Source organism: Petromyzon marinus, chromosome 30 (genome assembly GCF_048934315.1).
Source record: "Petromyzon marinus isolate PM22_M1 ecotype Great Lakes invasive population chromosome 30, UKy_Petmar_22M1.pri1.0, whole genome shotgun sequence".
NCBI lineage: Eukaryota > Metazoa > Chordata > Hyperoartia > Petromyzontiformes > Petromyzontidae > Petromyzon > Petromyzon marinus.
The window spans coordinates 4630952-4655167 of NC_133696.1; the positions used below are offsets into that span (position 1 = coordinate 4630952).

A 24216-nucleotide genomic window follows, 5' to 3' on the forward strand; every position below is an offset into this window, starting at 1 on the left:
CATTATTATTATTATCATCATCATCATCTTGTGTATTTTTAACACGTCGGCTTTCGCGACCAGTATTATGCATAATATAGGTTTTTGAGTTATATCGCGTAAATATAAATGTGTCATTAAACCGACCTGAATGACTTAACAAATTGTCATGTTTCTTTTACATGACATACCTTGGCTGTGTCAGGTGGTGGCGGGTTTAACGACACATATAATACAGGTTTCTTTTTTGGGTTAGATTGCATAAATATATAAATGTGTCGTTAAACTAGCCACGACCCGACACAGCCAATTAGTAAGGTTTGTCACGTAAACAGAACGACACATTTATGTATTTATGCGACGTAACCCAAACAAAAAAACCTGTATTATGGATGATATTGGTCGCAAAAGCCTACCACGTGTTAAACTGACACATTTCTACTTAGGCGATCTTACCAATAAATCTCTACTATGGATAATGTAGAATTTTACTAAATCCCTTCTCCACCACTGTCCACCCCGGCAGCATAAATGGGCGCAACCGCAACAGTTCGCCAGATCGGCAGGTTCACGTGTGGTGGGATAACTTGTGGGTACTCCCACATCTGGCCAAAAATACCTTTAAGGGGGGTGGGGGGTTCTTTCGACCACCCTCCAGTTGGAGGCCCCTCCATCAGCAGTGGCGTGAGTAAGACATTGCAGGGCTGCGCCTTTGCCTTTTCGCCTCACCTTTATGTTGCACGTGTTTGCAAAGTGCGTTTTCTGTTCCTGAACGAAGCGCCGGCGGTTTTCGTAACGTCTCGTCCAGAGCATGGGAATTTCGCAGCTTTGGCGTTTCATGCTTGTGGTCAAACAGCCCATTGCAGAATTCATTAATTATTGACCATCGTGGTGTTGCTGTGGATTCATTTAATGTTGCTCATTGTCTTGTGATACGATTTCATAAATAAAAAAGTCGCTCGTAGGGCACTTTAAATATTGATTGATTGAAAAACAACGTACCGGCTTGCAAGGTGGTTGAGTCTTAAGGATGTCAAAGTGCTTGATTCGCACTGCTAAGATCCTGGGTTCGAGGCTGGCAGCCGGTCATGGTTAAGCAATATTCGCAGGTGTAGTGAGTCGATGGTTTCAATTTGGTCCCCAATGACTGCATTTTCTTTTGGTCAAAATTATTTATTGGAGGTGGTGCTCACCTCCTGTTTACAGCCCTGCAAAACCAGTGGTGAAAATGCCTATATCCCGTGGCAGGGGGGGGGGGGCGAGTCTATCCATTATGGTACTCAATTTATTGACTCTGGAGGGATGATTGGGCTGAGTCAACCCCCAACCAGGATTTGAAATCGCAACATTTTGATTTGCAGGCTGCTCACTCTACCACTGAGCTCCATATCCTTTTTTTGGTTTTGCACTGAATCTCTGCGAATTAAAATACATTGGATTGACTGTCACGCGATAAAATATTATCTCATTAGGAGAGCGGCTGGGAGAGTGCTGCCCCCGAATGTGTAGAGTGGAGGTCACTGAAAGGAAAATCTCAGAAGCAGTTCTGTGATATCACCTTCCACAGATCGTTTTTTTTAACACGGGGTAATGCCCTTATCTGTGAAATTTACAAATAAGAAGCTTCGTCTTGCGATGCGAGACCAATAGCACAATTTGGGATAAAATTGGTTTTGACAGGCAAACGAATTTAAAATGAAATCACGGGCTCGCATTACGGTTTCATTAGCTGCACTGTAGCCTCGGTGCCTTTTTACGGCCTCCGTAGGCCCTCCACAGCAGAATTCACTCGTCAAATTCTCTCGCTCTCTGGCCTCTCAGGAAAGAGAGGCAGGCGGAGCAGCGCAGGATCCCTGGACAGCACAATGGAGGTACGGTATGTGCGCGCGTGGTGCGTCATAACAGCTGTATGTTGCCAGGAGCTGCTGCTGCTGCTGCCGCTGCTGCATACTAATCCCGCATCCAGGGCAGACTTGAACCGTGGCCCATCTGTCCGTGAGTGCTGTCTGTTGCCTGCCACTGGGTTCACTGGAAATTAACTCGAGGCAGTTTGAGGTCCAGACTTAACTGCCTCGAAATAATTAACAAAAAATGGCATTCAGGCTTGGAGAAATTAACCCCATCCGGCCCCCGCCAGTCACGATTCGTTGTTGTCGCAGTTCAGAGTTGTAATTATCGTTTAAATCATTCTCTTTGCAACGTTGCTGTGAGTCAATGCGCGTTGTTGTGAGTGTACAAATAGATTTTAGTGAAGGAGTTGCATGCATATTTGTATAATATATTGTGTATTGGTCCTTCGGTACGGTTTACAAAAGTTTATAGCTGTTAGGTGTCTTTTTCACGTAAAATATGGATGTAGGTACTGAGGTTTGATTTCAGTTAAAAATATAAATAATTTCATTATTTGAGTGCTTCTAAATTGATCATTTAGATCTCGTTTGTGGTGGATTCCTTGCTCCAGTTTAATTTGGGCAAAAAAACTCCACTCAGGGTTTTCAAATTAGTGTCGTTTCTTTGCATTAAAGTTCCGTGGAAAATGTCAGCGATGGATAAAAGTTTGTAATCCTTTTATAAAACCATCCCAGTTATGACCACAATAAATAAGAATGTCCTTTATATTGACAAATAATGAACTCGGAACACGGTGGATATGTTTTAAGTGCTAATAAGCTACTTGTGATGGATTCCATCCAATCACAGAGAGTTACAATTTTTTGTATGTGTATATAAATCACAGCACACAACGCCAGTTTTGGCCAGTATGACGAGAGGACATTCCGTTTTTGAATTCAAGTAAAAACAAAGTTTCGTCTTTCCATTGTATTCCCACTGTTGCATGTCTTGTTCGGCAATATGTCTGACGTTTCACTCCACGTACTGGAAGCTTTTTCAACGCGCGGTACAACCCGGAAACACACGGGAGAGCTTGGCATCACGGCTGTGAAAACCTACGCAGAAGGGACATTTTCACTCGAACGACTCAAGTTATTGCCCCCTGCTTCATTACGAGCCCCCAGTGAATATCCCGCCTGTCGTTCCGGACAGGGTTCAATGATGGGCAGCCCTCACATGCGCAAGCGGGTGGCTGCCACAGCGGACGAGACGCCGACCTCCGCCACGTTCACTCAGCCCATCTCCAGCTCCAGCTCCTTTCTGGGCTCGCTCTTCAGCAGCATGAGGGGCAAGGGCGCTGCCGCGGGGGGCCCTCCCGCGGCGGGCACGCGACCCCCCTCCGCGGGGGTCTCCACCGTGCAGGCCCTAGCGCATGCCGCGGGCGACCCATACTACCCGGCGCCAGCGACCGCCGCGTCTCTGCCTCCTCCGCACGCCGCGACGCCGCCGCCTCAACCCCAGCTGCCGCCGCCGCCGCCGCCGCCGCTGCACGTGCACGCGCACCACACGTGCTCGCACCCGCACCTGCACCCGTGCCAGCACGCCGCGCTCGGGCACGTCCACCTGCACGCCGCGCACTCCGCGCCGCCACCGCACACCGCGCCCGGCACCCCGCCGCAGGTGCCCGCCGTGTCCAAAGCCAAGGCGCCGTCGGGCAGCATCAGCACCGACGTGTGAGAAGGTTCGGGGGGGGGGGCCTGGTGGGCTGGGGTTGGGGCGAGGCAGGCTGGCGATTTGTCGAGAGATGAACACGCAGACGCAATGTTTAGGCAGCGTCGGGTTCATTTCCGTTGGGGGTGGTGGTGGGGGAGTTTAAATTAGTGCTGCCGATTATAACCAAATCACCAAGAATGCACAATTTTCTCGTCACTTCTCGGAAGCCAAATGGTGTCGAGCCACCAATGGTGCTCAGATGGGTGACCCCTCGGCCCAAAGAAAGTTGCGATCAGCGTTGGGTGCAGCAGAGGCCAGTGCAGAAAGAAAAAAAAAACCCGATTATTCTGTACTCCCCCCTACCTCCACATCCACACTGACCAGCCAGTTTGAGTATGGTCAAATGTCCTTCGTGGCTCATGAAGCTCGTGGGGAAAGCCCTCATCCATCAGTGGATTGACAAAGCAAGGGGCGGACGTGCACCGAACAGTGGCAGCTTTAGTGAAAAATCTCAAAAACAATAACACAACGCCGAGCTTACTGATTCCTGCGGAGGAGCGCGCCAGGTGTATGCATGCCGTCACGTCTTGTCACGTCGCTGGCAATGTACGAACGCTCGGTCACAGCCGCTTACCTTGCCCGTGACCTGGCCACACTGATTCGTGGGAGCGGGGGGGGGGTGGGTCTGTGTTATATATATATATTTTTTCGACGACCCTCTGCGATGTCTCGAAGTGCAAAGCCGAGGCGATGTCCACTTGCGGCCGTGGGGAAAGTCACGTGGGAACGGCGCCGATGCATTAAATAACAGACGACCTCGTAGCAATGGGTAAGCGGTCCATCCGCAACCGCAAATGTTACGATTTACAGACAGCCCGTCACGTTTTTTTTTTGTGTTCGTTAACCCTTACCCCTTATCGGCGTTGCCCGGGCGGGCGCGCGAGTGCTGTGGCTACGTACGTAGCGGTGACAGGTGTGGTTATTCCAAGGCCGAGCTAGCTATGCACATGCTTGCACAAGTTGCCAGCGTTGTTTCCCAGCACATGGCAATATTATGCAGACCCACGAGGAGCGGCGGTGTACGTACGTTGTATGTTGGAGATGATCGAAGCCCGCCTGCCGACTGCCCCCGCGCCCCCCCCCCCCCCGCCGCCTCCAATTGTTGTTATTGTGCACGTTTGTGGATGAGAATGGTGATCACAATTGGTGGTCACAAGCTTCCCACCATGCTGCAGTAGACACAGGGGCTGTGCCATGTTTGTTAATCTCTGAGTATACCACAGATGAGGACCACGGTTGTGAAATTTTAAGATGTTTGGAAACAAAACCCCACGTCAAAATGAATGGCCAACAGCTCTTGAATGTAAGTTAAATACTGCAGGTGTTGACTGTTCCTCTTTTTCAGAGTTTAGCCATCATGAGCCATGACTCGATTACCGAACATCAATCAATTGGGGTTGTGCAACTCTGCCGACCTTAATTATCAGAATATTTATTTATACTGGAAGAAATCCGATGAGCTATGAAGCTCTTTTTCACACATGCCCGGCAGTGACTTCACTTTGGTTACCAAACGTTCAAAAAGTATTACTGTATATGATCTTTGACAACAAAAAGCAACACACGTGTACATTGAACCTTGCATTTTATTGTGAATTATGTAAATAGGCAAACATCAGAAACTGACTTAATCACTTCACGCTGTGGGCACTGAAAAGTGTGAGTGTTGCGAATTGGGGATATTGGCGAACCCATGTACCCGTTGGTTACTTTCTCAAAGATCGACAAAGAAAACCTGCCAGTATTATGTTCCGTTCGTCCAGTAGTTCTTAAGATGAGCAGTTTGGTGGTGATCGTTTCCGATGGTGGAAATGACGGTGATTAATTGTGGTTGTGACGGTGACGGGCTGGCGGCGGAGGAGCTCAAGCTTAAGGACAATCTGCTGTTGGCAAATGTTCGAGTTGAAGCTATTTAGGGCCTGATATTCTCACATGCAAAAAACGCATTCAGTTGTACTGTAGTATTAAGAATGTGGACCTCAGCAGGCTGAGTCAAAGCTGACAAATCTGTGCATTGTACAAAAATCGCTTTCATCAATAGACATTCAGCATCGTTAAGCAGTTAAATACTTGTAAGGCATGTCAGGAAAGAGAAGACATTGCATACCAGCATCCTTTTTTTAAGTTTCAAATTCAGTGATTGTCAATGTTTGACTCGAAATGATTGTACATTGTAGACAAATAGCCTTCGATATATAAACATGTTATGTGCTTCGTAATCCCCAAACGTAGAACTGCCGATTTTGCTACAGGTTACACAGTACATGCACTCGTCGACTTAATATTGTGATGTGCTAATGAGGTGAAGACCTTATTGTTGCTTGAATGTGCAATATCTATCCCCTAGAATACGTGTTGAATCCACATGCCGATATGTGCTTTTATGATACTGTATTCGTAAAAACGGCCGCTGTTTTGTTAGCATAATCACTCTGCTCACTTGATGATGGCTTGAATGACATTTTTTTGACCCAAAGGCAGAAGTGTTATTTAAAAAGAAAACTATATAGAATATATTATAAAAAAAAACTATATAAAAATGCTGCATGCTTGATAAAAGTTTGCCCAGAAAAGGTATATTGCAATTTCAGTGTTAAGGCTGTTAATGTTTTGTATTTTACTGTGGACTGTTTTTTCCCCAAACAGCCCGACAATGTCTATAAATGTCGACATTTTTAAGTTTGCAAACTTGTTGTGTTGCGAGGGAACGTACACACTGTATTAGCTTTAGCAATGTAACGCTAAACCTCTGCGGAATTGTTATGTTGTGATTGTGAGGATGTGTAAATTCGGACTGAATCCACGAGTGACAGCATTTTCGGCTTTGCTTCAAAATCTCAACCCCCCCCCCACCCCCCCAGCTCTCTCACTCGATTCGTCAGTTGTACGAGGCCACCGTCAACTGGCCCACCACTCGGCTCGTGACGTGCAACAACCTTTAAGCACGAATGCTGGTACACAGGATGGCCTTGCAAAACAAATGGTACAGTCGAAAGCCTTTGTACATTTTGTAAATCGCAACCTCAGTGGAACCAGAAGTTTGACGTCAAAGCTTTTTTGTTGGTAATAAACTCCTGCCTTTCCCTGCACTGGGATTTGCGTGTGCATTGGTGAGAATGCTAAGTCTTCATCTGCAGGGTGCATTGCAAAAAAACCTTCCTTGCCAAGGTTGTTTATTAACACTTTTATTATACGCACACACAATCAAAATATACATACAAGTAAACATTGTGATCATAAAATAATTGTATCCAAGTAAAAAAAAAATTTTTGAAGTTTAATTACATCACAGGAGGGGGAAAAAATATTTCTTAAATATTCCGACGTCGAATTTTTTGTTTGTTCATCTTGCACATTCTGGTCATGAATGGGATTTTATTTCTCACAAAATCTCACATTGTTCCTCCGGCAAATCTTCACGGTTGACCGGGCATGTTCCAGATATGAGTAAACGTTCCGTGTGGACAAATATTTAAGGTTAAGATCGATGGCGAATGTCTGCAGCCTTCAGTTCTGGTAACAGAACCGTGTGTTGTTCAACTCATCTGAATGCATTTAGGGTCAGAGCAGTAGCCTTAATCCTCATCCAAGTTTAAACGGGCAGATCTAAGTAGCATGTTGTGGAAAAAAAGGGGCTTTATCGGATTCCACTAAATTAAACTTGCACTTAAAAGGTGCGTTTGAGTTAAGTCAACAAGCACTGTGGCCTGACTGATCACCATCTCTCACCAAAGCCAGTACTTTACTCTTCCACCGGCTGTTTACCTTGCACAATCAACATGACATGTGGAGATTTTCTTTTCTTTGGCTCACCGCAAATTCCCCTCGGAAATATTGACACTGGGGATGACTGTGTGTACTAGACACATACTCACGCCAATGAGGCAAAACAAAATCAACAACTTTCATAGGGCTATCCCTGCCAAGCTCGGGAAGAACTAATTTTTTTCATTTTACCAGGTCAGGCCCACCGCGCTACAAAGCTCTTTTTTTCAGAAGTGACCTGGCCACAAATGACAGCTCAGCAAAGTGGCTTATGTGTAAATTTGTAGCAGTCAAATAATCAAACGCGTGTTTCTATATGTGGAGGGAAAAAGCGGAGGGCCCAGAAAAAAATCCAAATGACCACAGGGAGAACATACCAACTTGAAATATATACAGTAGGCGTCAGGGTCGGGATCGAACCCACGACCTCCTGTATACCAGGGCGAGGTAGTTAACATCTCGCCACCATGGCACCCCTAACGAACGCGCACACGACGACAGTGATGGATCACACGTGCCGTAGGTCGCCCTCCAGGCCGTAAATCTTCGCCTTCAACCGGTGAAGCTCCCCCTGAATCTTGCGCGTACGAGTGTTGGAATCCCTCACCTCGTGCAGGATAGCCAGGTCCTGATTGGGTCCGACACCCAGGGTAACCTGCGGCAAGACAGGCAAGTTCCCACAGGTAAGGCAGGATGTAAACTCCTACCCCTTATGTTACAGCCTTTGAAGTACTATTAGATGTGCGCACGCGTTATATCGAATGTAAAAAAAAAGACGTCCATATTTCATAACTTATGCTGCTTGTGTATTAACAAACGTGTATGAATGAGGTAGGCATATTCATGCACAGCTTTTTACACAAAATTGTTGAAAATATATTTTAATTCATATATATTTATTAACAGTATACTAAGATATTAATGATGCAGCAATTAAAATAAATTATTATGCTAACTATTCACGCGTTTATTTGTACGTGCGTGAATTGTGATTTATGCAGAGTATATGCAAATGTAAAATTGCGTGAATGACACTATTTATGACACAAAGCAGACAATACAAGCGGGACAGAAAATACGAGATAAACCTCAAATCAAACCGTGAACTTGAATCGGAAAAATGTATTGAATCGCTGAGAGGGATGCGGATTATTATATTCTTAGTTTTCACACAAAGATCCTCTGTATAGCCTCAACAGATTGTTGGGGGAAGTGCTGTTAGCGAGCACCTATGAAGGCTGGAACGGCACACGAAGACGGAGGTGGCCAACACCACGCCCGACTGCCTTTGTTTACACACCGCACCAGGTACTCATTTCAGGCCGAGTCGCCCTAGGGAAGGCCCAGAACTGGTTAAAATAATTGCCACTCGTGTTGGCCGTGAGCGGCAATCAAACTCGGGTGGCCGGGTTCATAGCGCAGCGCGCTAACCGCTACACTACCCGCTCCCCACGAGCGGTAGTCTAGCGGTTGCCTTGTTAACCAAGACACACATGGACGCACAAACATGTGTACACTAATTGACACAACGCCTAGTTTACACACACACTAAGACACAAGGCACACAAAAGCATGGGTACACTTAATGCCTACTTTCCACAGACACACAACACACAGGCATAGCAACATGTGTAAACTAATTAATGCACAGACAACGTGGGACACAGAAACACGTATGCATTGACACTTAAAGACGTAAATTACGATGCCAAAGTCACCCTGAAGAGCTGCTTCTCCACGTCCTTGAGACGCTGCCGAAGCAGCTTGATGTCATTTTTGAAACCTTCCACCTCCATCGCCCTCCTCTTCTCCAGCGCCTCGTAGCGCTGCGTCACCATGCGCAGCCGCTTCGCCATCTTGTCGGAGCGATCCTGTCGGCGCGGGGAGGAGGGACTACGCGTAAATTAAGGCGCGTGCCGCTTCATATCGGGAGGATGGTTTTGGGGGGGCCGTGCTGTGCGGACCCAACACCGCAGGAACAACAGACAACCCTCAATCGAAGAGTGGGGAGCCTACGGCATGCAACTTCTTTTCATGTGGCCCGTGGACACGTGATGGCGACCACTTCGAATTCCTGTGTGTTGTTTGAAACTTGTGGTTTTACAAGCCTGCACTGTTATTCTGTTACGATGGGGTTTTTCTCATAATTTACAGATTTGATCACTTCGAAGTAGCCGCAAAACAACATGATATATCCATCAGTGAAAGCATCTTAGCTGCACTAATCGGACACTGGAGGGGAATATTTTCAATCTGGCAGCTCTGTTTTATTTTATCACACTCAGTCACTTATCACTGTTATGGCTTCTTTGAATGGACAGAAGTGACTGAGGTATGTCCATATATATATAAAATAGATGCTATATACAAGTCAAAACTGTATTGTAACCACTGGTAAAACAGCAGGAAACGTACCATATTTGTGTTTACAACATTGGGGTGTGATAAAACATAAGCTTGAGACCCACAGTGCTAAGTACCCACCATGTGGTTGGATTGAAGGCGCAATGCAGAAAGCAAGCATCAATTACATTGTAAAAACATACATATAAGTAGGATGAGTTCTTGTAAAAGTGCATTCACAAATCGACACTTTCGACACGGAATTTAAGACGCGTAACTGACAATTTTAAAAACACATGGTGCACCATTAGATAAGAGTTCAGAGCTTGGTCAGACTTAAAAAAAGAACAATCAAATTACCGAGTGAGCGTGTGCTTATGGCCCCTGAGTAATGTCATTCCCATGTGTGTTAATAGGGTGTCGTCAACGTGGTGATATCACTGATGTCTGTCTAGATAAGTATTTACAAGGGCTTTTTTATTGTTTGGGTTGTCTTCGTGTAAGAACCAGATTAACAATATCCGTTGCTATCAATAACAGTAGAATTGGGTCTATTAAAAGCACATGTTTCATTATTGATTACATTTGTGTTTATATTGCTCACTATACATGCATCGAATCATGTTAATAATAACAGATTATTTTCAAATCATGCTTACTCTATTAACTTTAAAATGTTATCTTCTATCTCGAACTTTAGGTTAAGTGGGAACGAACAACGCAGTTAAAACGAGAAAATAGAAAGAAAACACCAAACGAAACAGAGGAGACGGAATAAACAAGACAAACGAAATCATATGCTTGACTGAAAACTCTAAACCCTGACTATTCACAGAATCGCCTTGGGGGAAGAGATGACTAAGCTCCATGCCTTAAGAGTCAATGCCACCTACTGGGGCGAAGGTTAAATTACAATTCATTATACATTTGCAAAACATTTATTTCCTTTGATATAATTTTTCCAAATATTCACGTCGTTCAACATGCAGGAGAGATCATATTTCCGCATGGATTTTGGTCATTGTTATTCCATATATGAACAACATTCAGGTTGGAAATTAAATGTATGCATTTTATGTAGTACATTTAGGAGAACGGAACAAAGCAAACTTTACAACAGCAAAGAAAACAACCAACACAAATGAGGTGAAAAAGAATCAGATGTTGAATACAATGGCAGCCCGATGTTGTGGTAATTTGTAAATCACCAAGGGGGAGTGGGTAGGGGTTTTGATCATTCATCATCATAAGCCATGATCAACCTACTGCTGGATTGGATTATGGCTTCCCCAAGCTGTTGCAAATCTCTCACGATCCTGTGGTGTTATAATCCACCTAGCACTTGTGCACAAAGGGATGTTGTGACGAATCGTTACATGGCACGCTTTCTATTATTTAGCCAACAATACCTTGAATATTTCCTTGCCGACATCTCCCTCTTCGCGGATGCGCGACAGCTCATCTTCCAGGGAGACGCACTGCTCACGGAACATCTCAGCCAGCCGGTGCGCTTGCTTCAACTCCTCTTGCAGGCCCTGCCAGGCACATTAAGGGATGTAAGCACGCAGGAAAACTTGTTTGTACGCACGTGTGCATGCACACACGGGCTCTTACAAATCTACTCACCTTTCTACAACTGCACAAATTATTTTTAACTTTTTGCAGCCTATTGGCCTTTTGGCCAATTAAATATCCGTGCTTATGTTAACCAGGGTCCCCCATCATTTAGAGGGAGTGCTCCTACCCAATTACAATCTGGTAAACCAACAGAATTTGTTTATCAAACCTGACTCATGACGAGACCTGAAAGGACGAATGCAGTCCATAAAATGTCAGCGTAAACAATTGAATATAAATCTCGAATGTCAATAAGTCAGAATTCATTTTTTTTATTACAAGTGTTTACCCAGGAAAGCCTCACTAAGCCTTATGACACTTTTTCAGGAGGATCCTGCCACGTTACCATAGTAGGAGCCTATTATTGCTATGTAGATACTACTTGAGTATTTGAGAATGGAAATATTTACTATTTAGTTCAGTACACACAAATATATATTTTAAAGGCTCGAGTATAAGCCACGTCCAAAACAGCCATCCCATGTTTAGTTTGCCGTCTATATTAGTATGTCAAACACATTCGTATTTATCAAGTCCATTAGGATTAGATAAACAGAAGTCACAAACATTTGACTAGCTAATTGTTTTTTGTTACACAACCTATAGTGACATTTCCACACTAATATCGCCAATGGATTAATGTTATGTGACCCTGCTTTACCAAGCATATTTAAGTGGGCAAGATGTCATCCTTAAAAAATGCGTAAGTCAATTCACTGCCAGATGAGGGCTTGCCTATTATGCCGTATCCGTCGTGGGGGTTGTTTGACCATACTTCACCACAATGATCAGATCAAATACCACACTCCGCTGATGTTGTAGCCATGGCTGGAAATCAAATTCAGGTCGCTGGGACAATGTGTGCTAACCAGTGCAGCACCCAGCTGTACCCCACGTCATCCTTCACGATAACAAAATACATATTTTAGGCTTTCCTTGTTATAGCCACAACAGGTTTAAAATAGCAATGATACACAATACACCCTTGAGTCAATCCACTCTGGAAAATGACCTCCCCACGCCGTGCGGGTTACCGACTATATACTTCACCACGTTGGTCAGTGCTGCTTTGGTAAAAGCGGGGAGCATGCATGTGGAGGCAGAGAAGCGCAATGCAGCAACGCATTTTTCCACACCGCTCCTTGATTGATGCCTGTAACGTAACCCAACGAGTAGCCACAATACCAAATGAAGGTGTGTAGCCATAATAAAGGTTTTGCATTATGTTGATTCACTGCGAATAACCCAACCAATAATAAATAGGGACTGCATATTCTCAAATTAACATTATCCATTGTAATTTATATGACTACATTAACCCCACCCCCCCTCTGGTCTTCGCACCTTAGAGGCTCAGTGATGACATCACCTTTACGCCCATATTTCAGACCGAAACAAGACTTCTTCACATTTCTGTCTATCGCCTGATTAGGCTGCTTGTAATCACCAGCGAAACGTCACTCAAATTGTAATGTGGGTTTACCCTCCAACGCACTGGTGTGGTGAACTAGTAACTAATTGGCACGTTTTGTTTACATGACAAAACTTACCAATTGGCTGTGTCAGGTGGTGGCGGGTTTAACGACGCATTTATATTTACGCGATCTAACCCAAAAAAAAACCTTTATTATGGGTATTGGTTGCAAAAGCCTGCGTGTTAAGGTGTGTATCGAACGGGCACAGTACCATTGTCCTGTCAAACCCTTTTAGAAACATCTTTCACCTTAAACTCCTCGCCCTGCTGTGCCCTCCGCTGCCGCTCAGACGGGGGAGTGAAGATGTCGGGAGGCCCATCCTCTTCGGTGCCCTGGCCACGGGACAGACGGTCCCGGCACGCGTCGAGCTCCTGCAGCAGCTGGTCCTTCTCCGCCATCCAGCGCTTCTCGTTGGCTCGTCCCTCGTACTTCAACTGCAGGAAGTCCCGCGTGCTCTCGTACAGCAGCGAGTGTGTCTCTTGTAGCCTAGCTCGGAGATGGGCAGAAGTGGCCGATAAAAGATGTTGATGCATTGATCTGTGAGGGTTTTCAACAGATTAAATTACTTGAAAGAGTGCAGAGTGTATACGATGTAACCCTGGTACTCATGTGCAATATATATTTTTACCGAATCTTCCCCAGATGGCAGATTTATCACATGACCAAAGGTGGTGGTGCCTTTGGACAACTGCGTCTGAGAAGAGCAGCAAGCCATTATTGTATTTTGTCAACGAAGGCTGTAAGGACAAGTGAAATGTATTGAAAATTGAAGCTGCCATAGGATGATAAAGATGTGTGAATCATTCAAAGTTTTACAAAATGGTAGAATAATTTCAAAGAGGATGTGCAACGACGGTGGAGATGATAACAGTCCAAGGTTGACTTTGAATGAAGCCAGACATTCTTTGATAATGGTGGGACTGTTGAAAAACGAACTGGTGCTCAGAGAAAAAAAATGCGTTGCTACCCAGCCACCGAGACTGATCTCCCACTCGATGGTCGACAGGCACAAAATCGTGGGACATCATTTGGCTGTCTCATTGGCAGTGCATTTTACTTTTCTGTCAGGGCGTTGATCTTTTCCTGATCGCGGCGTTGCTGGACTTGCATCTCCTCCACGCGAATTCGACGATCCTCCAGGAGAGACTCCACCTGCTCCTTGGCAAGCTTCGTCTGTTCCTCCAGCTGAGCCTGAAGCGCTTTCATCTGCAGGGCACACGCCATGCCAACTGCATGTTTATCAACAGTGGCACAGACACACAATTACGAGATCAATCTTTAAAAAAAAATACTTTTAATATTAATATTATAATTTTCCGTGTCGTTTGTCAATGTGACGTTTCAATTCGTTTGTCATTTTCCCAAATGTTATCCCAATCGTGTTTTCGGCATCACATCATGACGAAGAATATGTTCCTAAAATCTGTCAGATCAGCGTTTCATGCATTGTTAGAGAAAGACCTGCAGAGGAAGATATAAAATAAACACATTCCTGCAGAGGGAGCTGGTAGGAACGTTGGGTTGCTCGGTCAATGGCCAGGGTCAACGGCGGCATGGTGTATTCCGCAAATATGCCCGACTGTGAGGGCGGGCACAAGCCGGCGTGAGTAGGTTAAAGTTGAGTTTTATAAGGGCACCACGCGGTGACCAGCCCCTCCCCACCCAGCCCCACCTCCCACCCAGCCCCTCCCCACCCTCCCCTCCCCACCCAGCCCCTCCCCACCCTCCCCTCCCCACCCAGCCCCTCCCCACCCAGCCCCACCACATCCAGCCCCTCCCTACCCTCTCCACTCAACCACACCCCTCCCACGTGGACAGACATCCAGACATACACAATGAATCCCCTGCCTCCTGTGAATTAATCCCGGTTGGGCTTCCAGTCCATATAAGGGCACCACGGGGTGACCAGCCCCTCCCCACCCAGCCCCACCCCACCCACCCCCCACCCAGCCCCTCCCTACCCTCCCTCTCCACCCAGCCCCACCCCTCCCATGTGGACAGACATCCACAGACATTCACAATTAATCCCCTGCCTCCTGTGAATTAATCCCGGTTGGGCTTCCAGTCCACTACGTTTCCTACCAGTACTATTTCTGAGATTTCTTAGAGTGACATCTTATCCTCATTTGGGGGACAGCACTTTTCTACATGTCCTGCTACAGAGAAATGTTCCTCATACGAGTGAAGCCTATATTTTAAACAGTACAGTGTAAAAATAATATTTTATATAAATGTATTATTATGCAATCATTGGTGATCAGAATGAAATCATCAGTTTGGATTTGAACTCAGGTTTTCAGCAGTGCCAACTTAGTACTCTTGACTTTTGAACTACCCAACCAACTTTTGTGACTCATATTAATAATGACACTGGCTTTTGTACAATTCCCACACAATCTCATTTGATAGTGTGTGTGCGCGCGCAATGGATATACACTAGTGCACCTCAGTCAATACCTGCAGAACGAGCATCTGCTTGTCTCTTTGGTAGCGCTCAGGTGCTGTTGGACTGTCTGCACCGTTCGTTGGTTTTCCACTTGGCCTTTTAGTTCCTGAATGTAAAACAGTACATGGCATGATTAACGAAGCTGTGAATTAGTTACTGTGATATAATCTAAATAGGGAGTCCTATCTATGATATTGCATTGCATACGATATTATATAACTTATATCCCTTTCTAAATCCGTTATTAAATGAACACCATCACCATGTTACGTCTGCCATCGGGGTTATTTGACCATACTTCCCCACGCTGCTCTGTGCGGGTCGGTACAAGGAGGGCTGGGACCAAATCAGATATCACTCGCCACCAATGTTAAATCGGGTGGGAATCGAACGTAGGTCATCAAACTGCATGCATGTTCAACTTCTTTCGCACCGTACATATCCAACCGTGCTAATCGCAGGTGCAGGGGAAGGACAATCAGAGGTGCGGGGGAAAGTACTGCATCAAGCACTGCACTCCTCAATGCGAATATTAATCGAAATCATGTGAGGTTATGTGAAGGCCTGATTAAGTTTACCTGATTTGCCCTGAGGTCGGTTTTCCTTGGCACTGAGTAGTTGACTCGATTTGGTTGATTTTTGTGGGATAATAACCTGAAACACAACCACAAAAATATGATCAAAATTAAATAATTTTTGCAATAAAAATTGTATACTATAATTACAGCATGACCATGTACATTCAATTAAATATTAGGCTTTATATAGTACAACCTACACATGGTTTGTATGTTGCCAGTAGTATATTTAAATTTAGCAATTATCATGTTATAACATAACATAGTAGCTAAAAACACTAAAACCTTGCGAGTGTAATTAAACAAGTGCTTAAAACATTCTTCAGTCTTCTGTACAAACAATAGCGACATACCTGTACGGAGGAATTTCGACATCATATTGGCTATTCACAAGTCAGCTTGGGCAGGACACGTTGTTAGAAGTGATGATGGCTGGTGGTCGCGACCAATGGTGGAGTGAAAGTGAAAGGAAGCAACACGCCTGACAGAACATCCACCAGAGAGATGCGGCCAAGCAAACAGCTCAGATGAATTGATTACATCCCAGGATCGTGCCGGACGACCAACGCTTGGGGAGGCTTTTATCTAGCAGCGGATTGATTGTAGCTGGCGATGATGATTCAATTGTACTCTTGCATACAGTAATATGTTCAGGAGCTAAATGGCATTGTTGAGGTCTGCTCGCCACCAGAAGGCTTCAGGAGAATGATCGAGTAGTTTTGCTATTCCTCTTCCATTGGAGCGCAGGCTACGGTGGTCTATGATGTGGTCCATAGTTTGGGTTCCTTTGCCACAGTCGGATTGTGGCTTCTCTTTAATTTTCCATTGACGAAGGAGATGCGCTCATCGTCCTGTTCATATTACGGTGCAGTTGATGGTGCACCATTGCCTTCGAGGAATGTCAAAGCCAGGAGGTACAATGTTTGGGTGAAAATGATGAGAGAAAACGAAGCTTGCCATCATTACATTTTGGTGGGTGGTTAGTTTATTATAAAAGTGGCCTTTTACAGGGTTTAATGAGTCACCTTGTGAGGAGGCTCTTTGTAGAAGTAGGTGACCTCCCCTGTATCAGGACCCACCAGGGCGAGAAGATGCTGGATTTTTTTACGATCTTCCAACTCGCTATACAAAAACAAGAAAATACATTAGACCACAACGTCTTAGTAATCTCTGTAAAAATATCAATGTTCAAGACTTTTATTGTATCACAATTTTAACAGAGCCCACCAGGGTGAATACTATACTTCTACAAGTTATGGCAGCAGACTACGTAGTCAACCGTGCTACGGGGGAAGGAAAGCAAACTAAAACTAGGCTCGGCCAAGTACATCTATGCTACAAGAGGAAAAGATGGCTGTTAACGCGTGTGGGTCGGAGGTGCGTATGTTTGGCAGTTTGCATCCCCCGCCAGCGGTTCACCGTATTTTAAGGCGGTCGTTCTCTGAGTAGAGCCGAAGCACATGCTCTCGCTCCTGGAAGAGGTAAACCTGCATGTCGCTCAGCGCCTTCTGCAGCTCGCCAATCTCTTCCTCGCGCTGCCGCATCTCCCACTGCAGCTTGTGCTGAACATGGCAATGACAACACAAAAATATGATCGTGCCCTTCATGCACACAAGAAAGCCTCACTGACTGAGTGTTCAGACTCTTTTTCAGGACGATTCTCCATTGGGATGTTTGGCCAATTCCATTGATGAGCGTTTGGCCTCGTGTATGCATGTCCGGCAGGAGGGAACCAGAGCACAGTAGGCTACATACGATGCAAAATAAGTTCAACATACATACAGAAACAACCCACAAGGATTAACACTTAAAGCTCTGTGCAAATGGATTAAAATAACATTGATGTACTACCATATCCTGGTCACTCTGCAGCCCAAGTCTAATTACACCAAGTGTTTCCAGGTAGTCTCTCATCCAAGGACTAAACCAGGCTCAGCTTTGCTTAGCTTCCTAGATGTGACGCGTTTGTGGCCGATTCGTGGCGAATAACATGTGATGAATGACATTCGTTTAAACCCGTTTGCAAAACATAAAATTGTGTATACAGTGTAAGTAATGATGCCGAGTGATGCGACTTCATTGGTGGGAATGTGACGTCATCTTATAAAGTTGTTCACCGACACAACATAATGCACTACTGTGAGAGGTCCAAAGTATAGATTCTTTGTGTTGTGACATGATACTGACAGCTCAGCTGGAACTGAATGTAAATGGAAAAATCATTCTTCACCACTGAGTGATGGCAGCGTCTCTATTCCACAAAAGCCTAGGGTTTTGCAAAGAAGCAAAAGGCCATATACATGAAATCATGGGACAAACCAAGTTGTTATCGTGTGCATCTACACACAGTACTGCTCCTGGTGTTTAAGACAATTATATTATCAATGAAAAAAAGACCCAAAGATATGCCTGATAGCATGTGCGATTATAAGAGGATTGTAATTCATACACGCACATATGCCAGAAGGTTCTCGTAAAAATGTTCTGAACACAGCCAAGTGTAGCAGCCTGTGTTACAACCCTATATATGCAGCACATGAAATGCAAACTTGCATACTCTATAGAATTCATAATGGATGGACCTAACCTGGTCCTTTCATCTAAGTTAAATTCCATCCATCCATGCAATAACGCACCCACACATCTAACCATGCCGAAAGTACTTGTGAACCCTAAAGATTTAAGTGGTAGTATGATGACTTGTAAACCAATTTACTGTAAAACGATTTACAAAGCTAATACTACTGCTTCATACATTTAATACAAAATTTTTAACGTAATTTTTGTGATGAAAATCAATACGGGGTAAAACGGTTGCAAAAGATTGTACAGCCTACGACTCATATTGGTAGGATTGGCAAGTACAATACGTCACATATCTGACTAGATGGAGACTAAGGTATAGGCAAATATGTGAAAAGGTCTGATATTCATCCCATATTGACAGTTAAACCACGTACAAATAGGTTACTGGATAAAAATAAGCTGCTCTTAATGAATGAAAATCCTTAATTGTGCTTTCAAAGCAAATGTACACGAGATTAAGAATATATTGTTGTATGTGAAAAGGTTGAATTTTGAGAGTTGCACCATGCACAAATAATGCACCGCGTGCAAGCAGTTAAATGGACAGGGCGGATGAATATCCGATGGTCTGGTTTGCAAGGGTAGTGCTTCTGTGTTGGCTTGGGTTTAACAATTTTCATCATTTCTATGATGATGACAATGATGCTAGAAAATGGCAGTTTACAATATGCACAAATACTGCACTGGGAGACAGTTGTATCATTAGGACAGATACGTGACGATTACACGCGTGACGTTACACTGTGTGCGTGTTGGCCTGCGTTAACGCTGCATCCTACCCCCCCTCCCCCTATTCAAATTGCTAGAAACCTGCTCTTCGTAGGTCCCCTTGTAGGCGTCAAGCCGCTTCAGCATGTCCTCATGCTCGCCATCAAACTCGGCGATCTTCTTGCGGTAGTACTCGAGCAGCTCGCGGGACGGACGCAGGAACGCCAGCCGCTCGTTGATTGGAGGAATGGGCGGCGACTCGCGCAAACTGCCCGCACTGCGCCATCCGCCTATCGCCGGGGACCTGTTTGCAAGAGTGTGGGCCATGGAAATGGGCAAGCAGCCTGCCAGCATGACTCAATTCCAGGTGGGAGATACAGCCCCAAGTTCTTGCTTTGCAGTTCATAACTTTTACCAAGCGGTACCGCGATATGGCAATACTATGATATATAATATAAGGTTCAAAATATTCCAAATGTAAAATATACAGCACAGGTACAGTGTATGAGCTGTTGTGGGTTGTGTTATCTCCAAGGGATGGCAGTGTAATATTCACTGTTGAATTGTACTATTCTCCAACTGCTACGCTACCCGCCTTCACCACATGTACAATATACCTTGATAGTAAGTCTCTCAAGTGGACTGTTGACTGCATGAAAAATATTATTTTGGACACAGGCACATACCTGTCTAAACTGATTCACTAAATGTGGGCTGTAAACTTTTTGGAAGTGACACATATTACTTATAATTAGAAGAAGAATAAAAAGCCATCAATATTACAATTCTCTTCACAATTTACAATGTAACTTTTACCATATTTTATAATCATAACTCACTGGGATTCAGTCCCATTCATTGGTCATTAATTGATGAAGAACATTTTTACAAGTACCAGCTGTTCATTAATCCAAAGGCTCTCATTTGCAAGTGGGAGGAGCCCTTACAGTGTGTAATCGGTTTACCATAGTCCGAATTAGAACAGTAATTCTAATTTATCTGGTTTACCTTTATTAATGAGGTTAAAGCTTAAGACAAATTGAACACATGCAATATTTACCACTTGGTAGCCTTGTCTGGGGAAGACCTCACCCTACTTGAACTTGCCGAAGCCATTCTGTAATTCACAGAGCAAAAACATGTTGACATTATGCGATTCAATATTAACCATAAATCTTAGCACCTAAGTTATTGCACATGTAAAGCCAGCCACAAGGGAAAGATGTACAATTAAATAGTTCAGGGACCATGGAACAAATATACACTGCAACTTAAAGTGCCAAAAACCATCAGAGCCGTCAGAGCTCATTTGCGTATGCACACAGCAGTGACGCTTATAAGCAGTGCACGTTCCGTAGCATAGATGGGCATGCTCAGTTCTCAAGCGCAGTCGGAGGTGGCCAGGTGGCACAGGAAGCTAAGACAAGCCGGTATTGCGGAGATCTTGGATTTTAAACCAAGGCCGCCACTTGTGAGCAAACCGACTTACTCAAAATGTATCCTGTAGTCGGCCCTGTCACCAATGAGGCCACAGAAAACCCATCGTATTAAATGTTTTTTTTTTCACGTTTGGCAAATATATAAAAATTAAATATATGTTTGATTGACATGTGATACAGAAGCTTTGCTCGGCATACAAAAGGCATGCTTTTAGTGTCAATAAACAGGCATATTAAAGTGATCTCAGTAGTTCTGTGGCACCTCTTTCGGGGTTATTTTTTGACAGATTGATGCAATGCTCGCTCCAGAGTCCCGAATGTAAAGTTTCGTCTCATGGAGCGATGCCAAGATCACAATAATATAATTGAAAAGGAATGTGGGAGACAAAGTCTTGATCAACCAATTTTCCCCATGAAAATCTGCATATAACATCGCATGCATATACATTAAGAAAACTGTGTTCAGATAAGGTCTGTTCGAAGTAAATTCTAAATAAATATACATACTACTTGATTAGCAGTTTATGTTCTGAAAACCAGTTAAAAGAATACAAGTGCAGTCGTAATAAGCCACTGCATTTAAGACACAAGTGAAGAACATTTGTTAAAATATTAAATGCAGTGATCATTAAATTGCAATTATCTACGCAGCAAAGGCCTTGCTGGTCCCTGCATTGCAGGGACCAGATGACGCCAAAAGGCATACAGCTCAAAGACAATGTACTATCAAAGTAATGAGGGCTTGGGGTGAGCATCTACATCATTATACCTCCTTTGCCAGTACCTTTTTGGCATCATCTGGTTGAGCACCAATTGGATCGAGGCTCAAAAGAAAGCCGTCCCTTGGTGTGGACCAATCAGTTTCAAGGACAATGAATATATTATCAAAGTATGTTTTTTGTTTGCATTTTGACTGCAGGTATTGTGGTTAATGGAGACATGAATCCTTGTAAAAAGGTTTCAGTTTTGTTGTCAGAAAAAAGGGGAAAAACCCTATTATTATATTTTGGTACTGGCAAAGGAGGTCTAATGAAAGTAGTTGTACTTACGTGCCTGTGCTTAATTTGTTTCGACGATTTACATTCTAAAAAAATCTGGCATGTTTTTCAGTTTCATTTATTTGGAATAACCCTGTGATCCATTCGGCTCACAGGTGAAGAAACATTGATCAAAGTGTAGTGACGTATATTGGGTCACTACTGCGTTTAGCGCCAGCTACCGAGAGAAGAGTGCAACTGTGCGTGTTAGAGCCTCTCTTTGGCATCAGAGTATGTATGGCATGGAAGGGGGCCCTAGGGGGCATGGTTCTGGTGACAGTCAGAGAGAGGGCAGTTGAGGACGTGACAGTCTCGGTGAACCCAAGAAGGCACGTGACCAGAACAGAATGAGGGGGGCTAAAAGGTGGCGAGAGGGACATGTGATGTATTGCCCCAGAACCTTTTAGTAGGATCTAGAAGGGGGCGTGGCCGAGGGCGAAGCAAGGCCATGCTCAAGAGCATAAAGGGAGGTCCCGAGAGCACATCGAGGCTGTCTGTTGGAATGAAACCCGTCGGTGCTACGTCTCTTCGATCCTCAGTCTTTACGCTCAGCAACGTGGATCAGGCAGTGTGTTACTGACTGACCCGGTTATGTAGTTACCCCGTTGTGGTCTAGTGAAATGTACACTGGTTATGTCGTTACACTGTTGGGGAGAATAAAGGTGTTGCCTCCAAGCACAAGTGTATGCCTCCGTGGAACCTACTACACAAGTACTAAGAATGCTCGTGACGTAACGAACCCAGATCCACTCAATGTGATTAGGTCATAGCTTTCGGTCCCGTTGTCATGATATAAGTATCGCTAACGTTAACGCTTTTGGCAGAATTAACTGGTGGACAGCCACATTATTTATTCCCTTGTGGCACACTTGGAATTAGCAAACTTTATAAAATCGAAACCATCTGGAAGTGGATAGACAATGGCTGTTGCTGTTCCATTTGTAGTGAGTTCAACTGAGTCGCAGACGTGCTCTTTGGAGGCAACACATTTATTTATACCAACACAAAGGGGTAACTGCCCCTTTACCAGATAGCAACCTATGGTGGTGGACCACCAGGCTAACTACACTAATTACACTGGGAGTAGCTACAACGGACAGGACCCCAGCTTGGGTACAGGTCCACGTGTTGGTGACTCTTCTCGAACGTAGATTCTTCAGGATAACCACAGCAGCCGGTCCCTCTCGGGGACCCGGCTTATATCCTCCGTGGTGTGGCTGGCTCTGCCCTTAGCCACGACCACCTTCGAGAACCCTCGAGCAGGATCTCGACCCTGACACGTGACCACCCCTAGCCTCCACCATCTGCAGACTTTACCGGTCACGTGTCCTTCGGGGTCAACCAAAGTGCCATGGCCCTTAGTAACCCCACTTCCATTGGCGGCACTCTCACACCCTATCCTGTATGGGTCGGCACTGCCAGCTCACCGAGCCCCTCTAGGGCCGGTACTGCATCCACATGTCCGTGGTGCCCGCGATGTCAATACATCGCACGCCGTGCCTCTCTCGGGCCGGCATTACACAGTGATATGTCACGACACATTTAATACAACTAAATTCTCACCTCTGCTGTGGCCGACTGACCACAGCGTAAATCCCGAATGCATTCCACACTAAGCATACATACGTATTCATCTCGCAGCGAATAGAGAATGACTGATGCTGATGGTAATCGTGATGAATTGTATTAAATTATCGTACAGTATTTATCTCCGCTGTGGCCGACTTAACACGTTAATTCTATATGCATTCAACACCTGACATAACCACTCAACAGTCCGATGATTAATTGTATCACGTTACTCGACTCACCTCTCCTTTAGTTGAGTGACCACCACCGTTATTCTCTTAAGACACAAGTGGCATTAACGTGCAGATAAAACACTTAACCCACCAGACGGTCGATCGAGCATTGATCATCGTTGCTGCTGCTAATGGTGGTGACGATGACGATGTGAAGTACATCCACACAACTCACCTCTGCTGCCGGCGGATGGCCGATCACCGCGTTACGACTGCGACCGTGAGCGCGAAGAAATCCCGCCACAATTGGCGCCTTAACGAGCTCCGGGCGTGTTTGCGTTACAACATTTCGGCGGCTAAATTTGTCTTTCACTCTTTCAAAACGAAACGTTCAGTGGCTAATGCAGATCTCCAAGCGGCCCCCCTTCCCTCCCCTCCAATCAAGGTAAACCTCAACTGAGCGATTGGCAATTAACGCTAATTAATCGTCGGGACACGCGTGCGAAACAACGCGCGGCCTCCACCACCAGCTGTTAACGTCGGCGCCCTATTTTAAAATAACCACACAACACAAAACACGGAGTCTCCTGACGCGACGACGTTGTTGGCCGTTGCGTGGCGGCCATTTTACGTAGGGATAGATCCCATTGGTTTGTATTGAGAGTCGCAGCCCTCCTACACCCCCCAACCAACCGTCGCCTACCCACTCACGTCGATGATGTTTAACCTACAGACTTCTCCCTTACCCAAGATGGCCACCGTAGGCTCCCCCTTTTGTTTGTCGCCAGAAACGTCGGTCGTTTTCGATCGGCGGCGTCCAATCGGTACATTTGTGTTGTTTTTCAGTGGGGCGAGAACGCTACGGACTGCCGCGGAGGGTCAAAATTCCGCGTTT

General features: G+C 45.0%; 2 protein-coding genes across 5 annotated transcripts in view; one reads left to right on the top strand and one right to left on the bottom strand.

The window, feature by feature from the left end:
* The window catches only part of LOC116947493 (IQ motif and SEC7 domain-containing protein 1-like), a 220764-nt gene extending 214090 nt beyond the window's left edge, over window positions 1-6674 (top strand). For 2 of the 3 annotated variants that reach the window (XM_032963300.2, XM_032963301.2), the window contains exons 12-13: window positions 1801-1850; window positions 3025-6674. In XM_032963300.2, coding sequence (XP_032819191.2) covers window positions 1801-1850; window positions 3025-3549 — 575 coding nt within the window. In that variant the 3' untranslated portion in view covers window positions 3550-6674. The remainder of the gene's footprint in view (window positions 1-1800; window positions 1851-3024) is intronic. The other variant, XM_032963302.2, reaches the window with a different exon arrangement.
* An 80-nt stretch (window positions 6675-6754) lies between these two features.
* CCDC77 (coiled-coil domain containing 77) lies at window positions 6755-24008 on the bottom strand. Of its 2 annotated transcripts, none has more exons than XM_032963309.2 (12): window positions 23557-24008; window positions 20164-20220; window positions 19206-19407; window positions 17229-17371; window positions 16835-16931; window positions 15810-15885; window positions 15243-15337; window positions 13843-13991; window positions 13034-13271; window positions 11103-11228; window positions 9069-9221; window positions 6755-8005 (listed from the first exon to the last, which is right to left on the bottom strand). In XM_032963309.2, the coding sequence occupies exons 2-12, from the start codon at window positions 20217-20219 to the stop codon at window positions 7859-7861; spliced, it is 1482 nt and encodes a 493-aa protein (XP_032819200.2). In that variant the 5' UTR covers window position 20220; window positions 23557-24008; the 3' UTR covers window positions 6755-7858. The 2 variants fall into 2 exon arrangements, with proteins under 2 accessions (XP_032819200.2, XP_075926749.1); XM_076070634.1 differs by lacking the exon at window positions 23557-24008 and adding an exon at window positions 23391-23512.
* Between the last annotated feature and the right edge of the window lie 208 nt (window positions 24009-24216).

Excerpts from the sequence above, each read along its gene's own strand:
- CCDC77 (XM_032963309.2), bottom strand. The coding sequence starts at position 20,219 with ATGGCTTCGGCAAGTTCAAGTAGGGTGAGGTCTTCCCCAGACAAGGCT. Across the intron at positions 16,932-17,228 it reads AACGACCGCCTTAAAATACG|CGAGTTGGAAGATCGTAAAA; the intron begins GTGAACCGCTGG and ends GTTTTTGTATAG. Across the intron at positions 15,338-15,809 it reads CCGACCTCAGGGCAAATCAG|GAACTAAAAGGCCAAGTGGA; the intron begins GTAAACTTAATC and ends TTTTACATTCAG.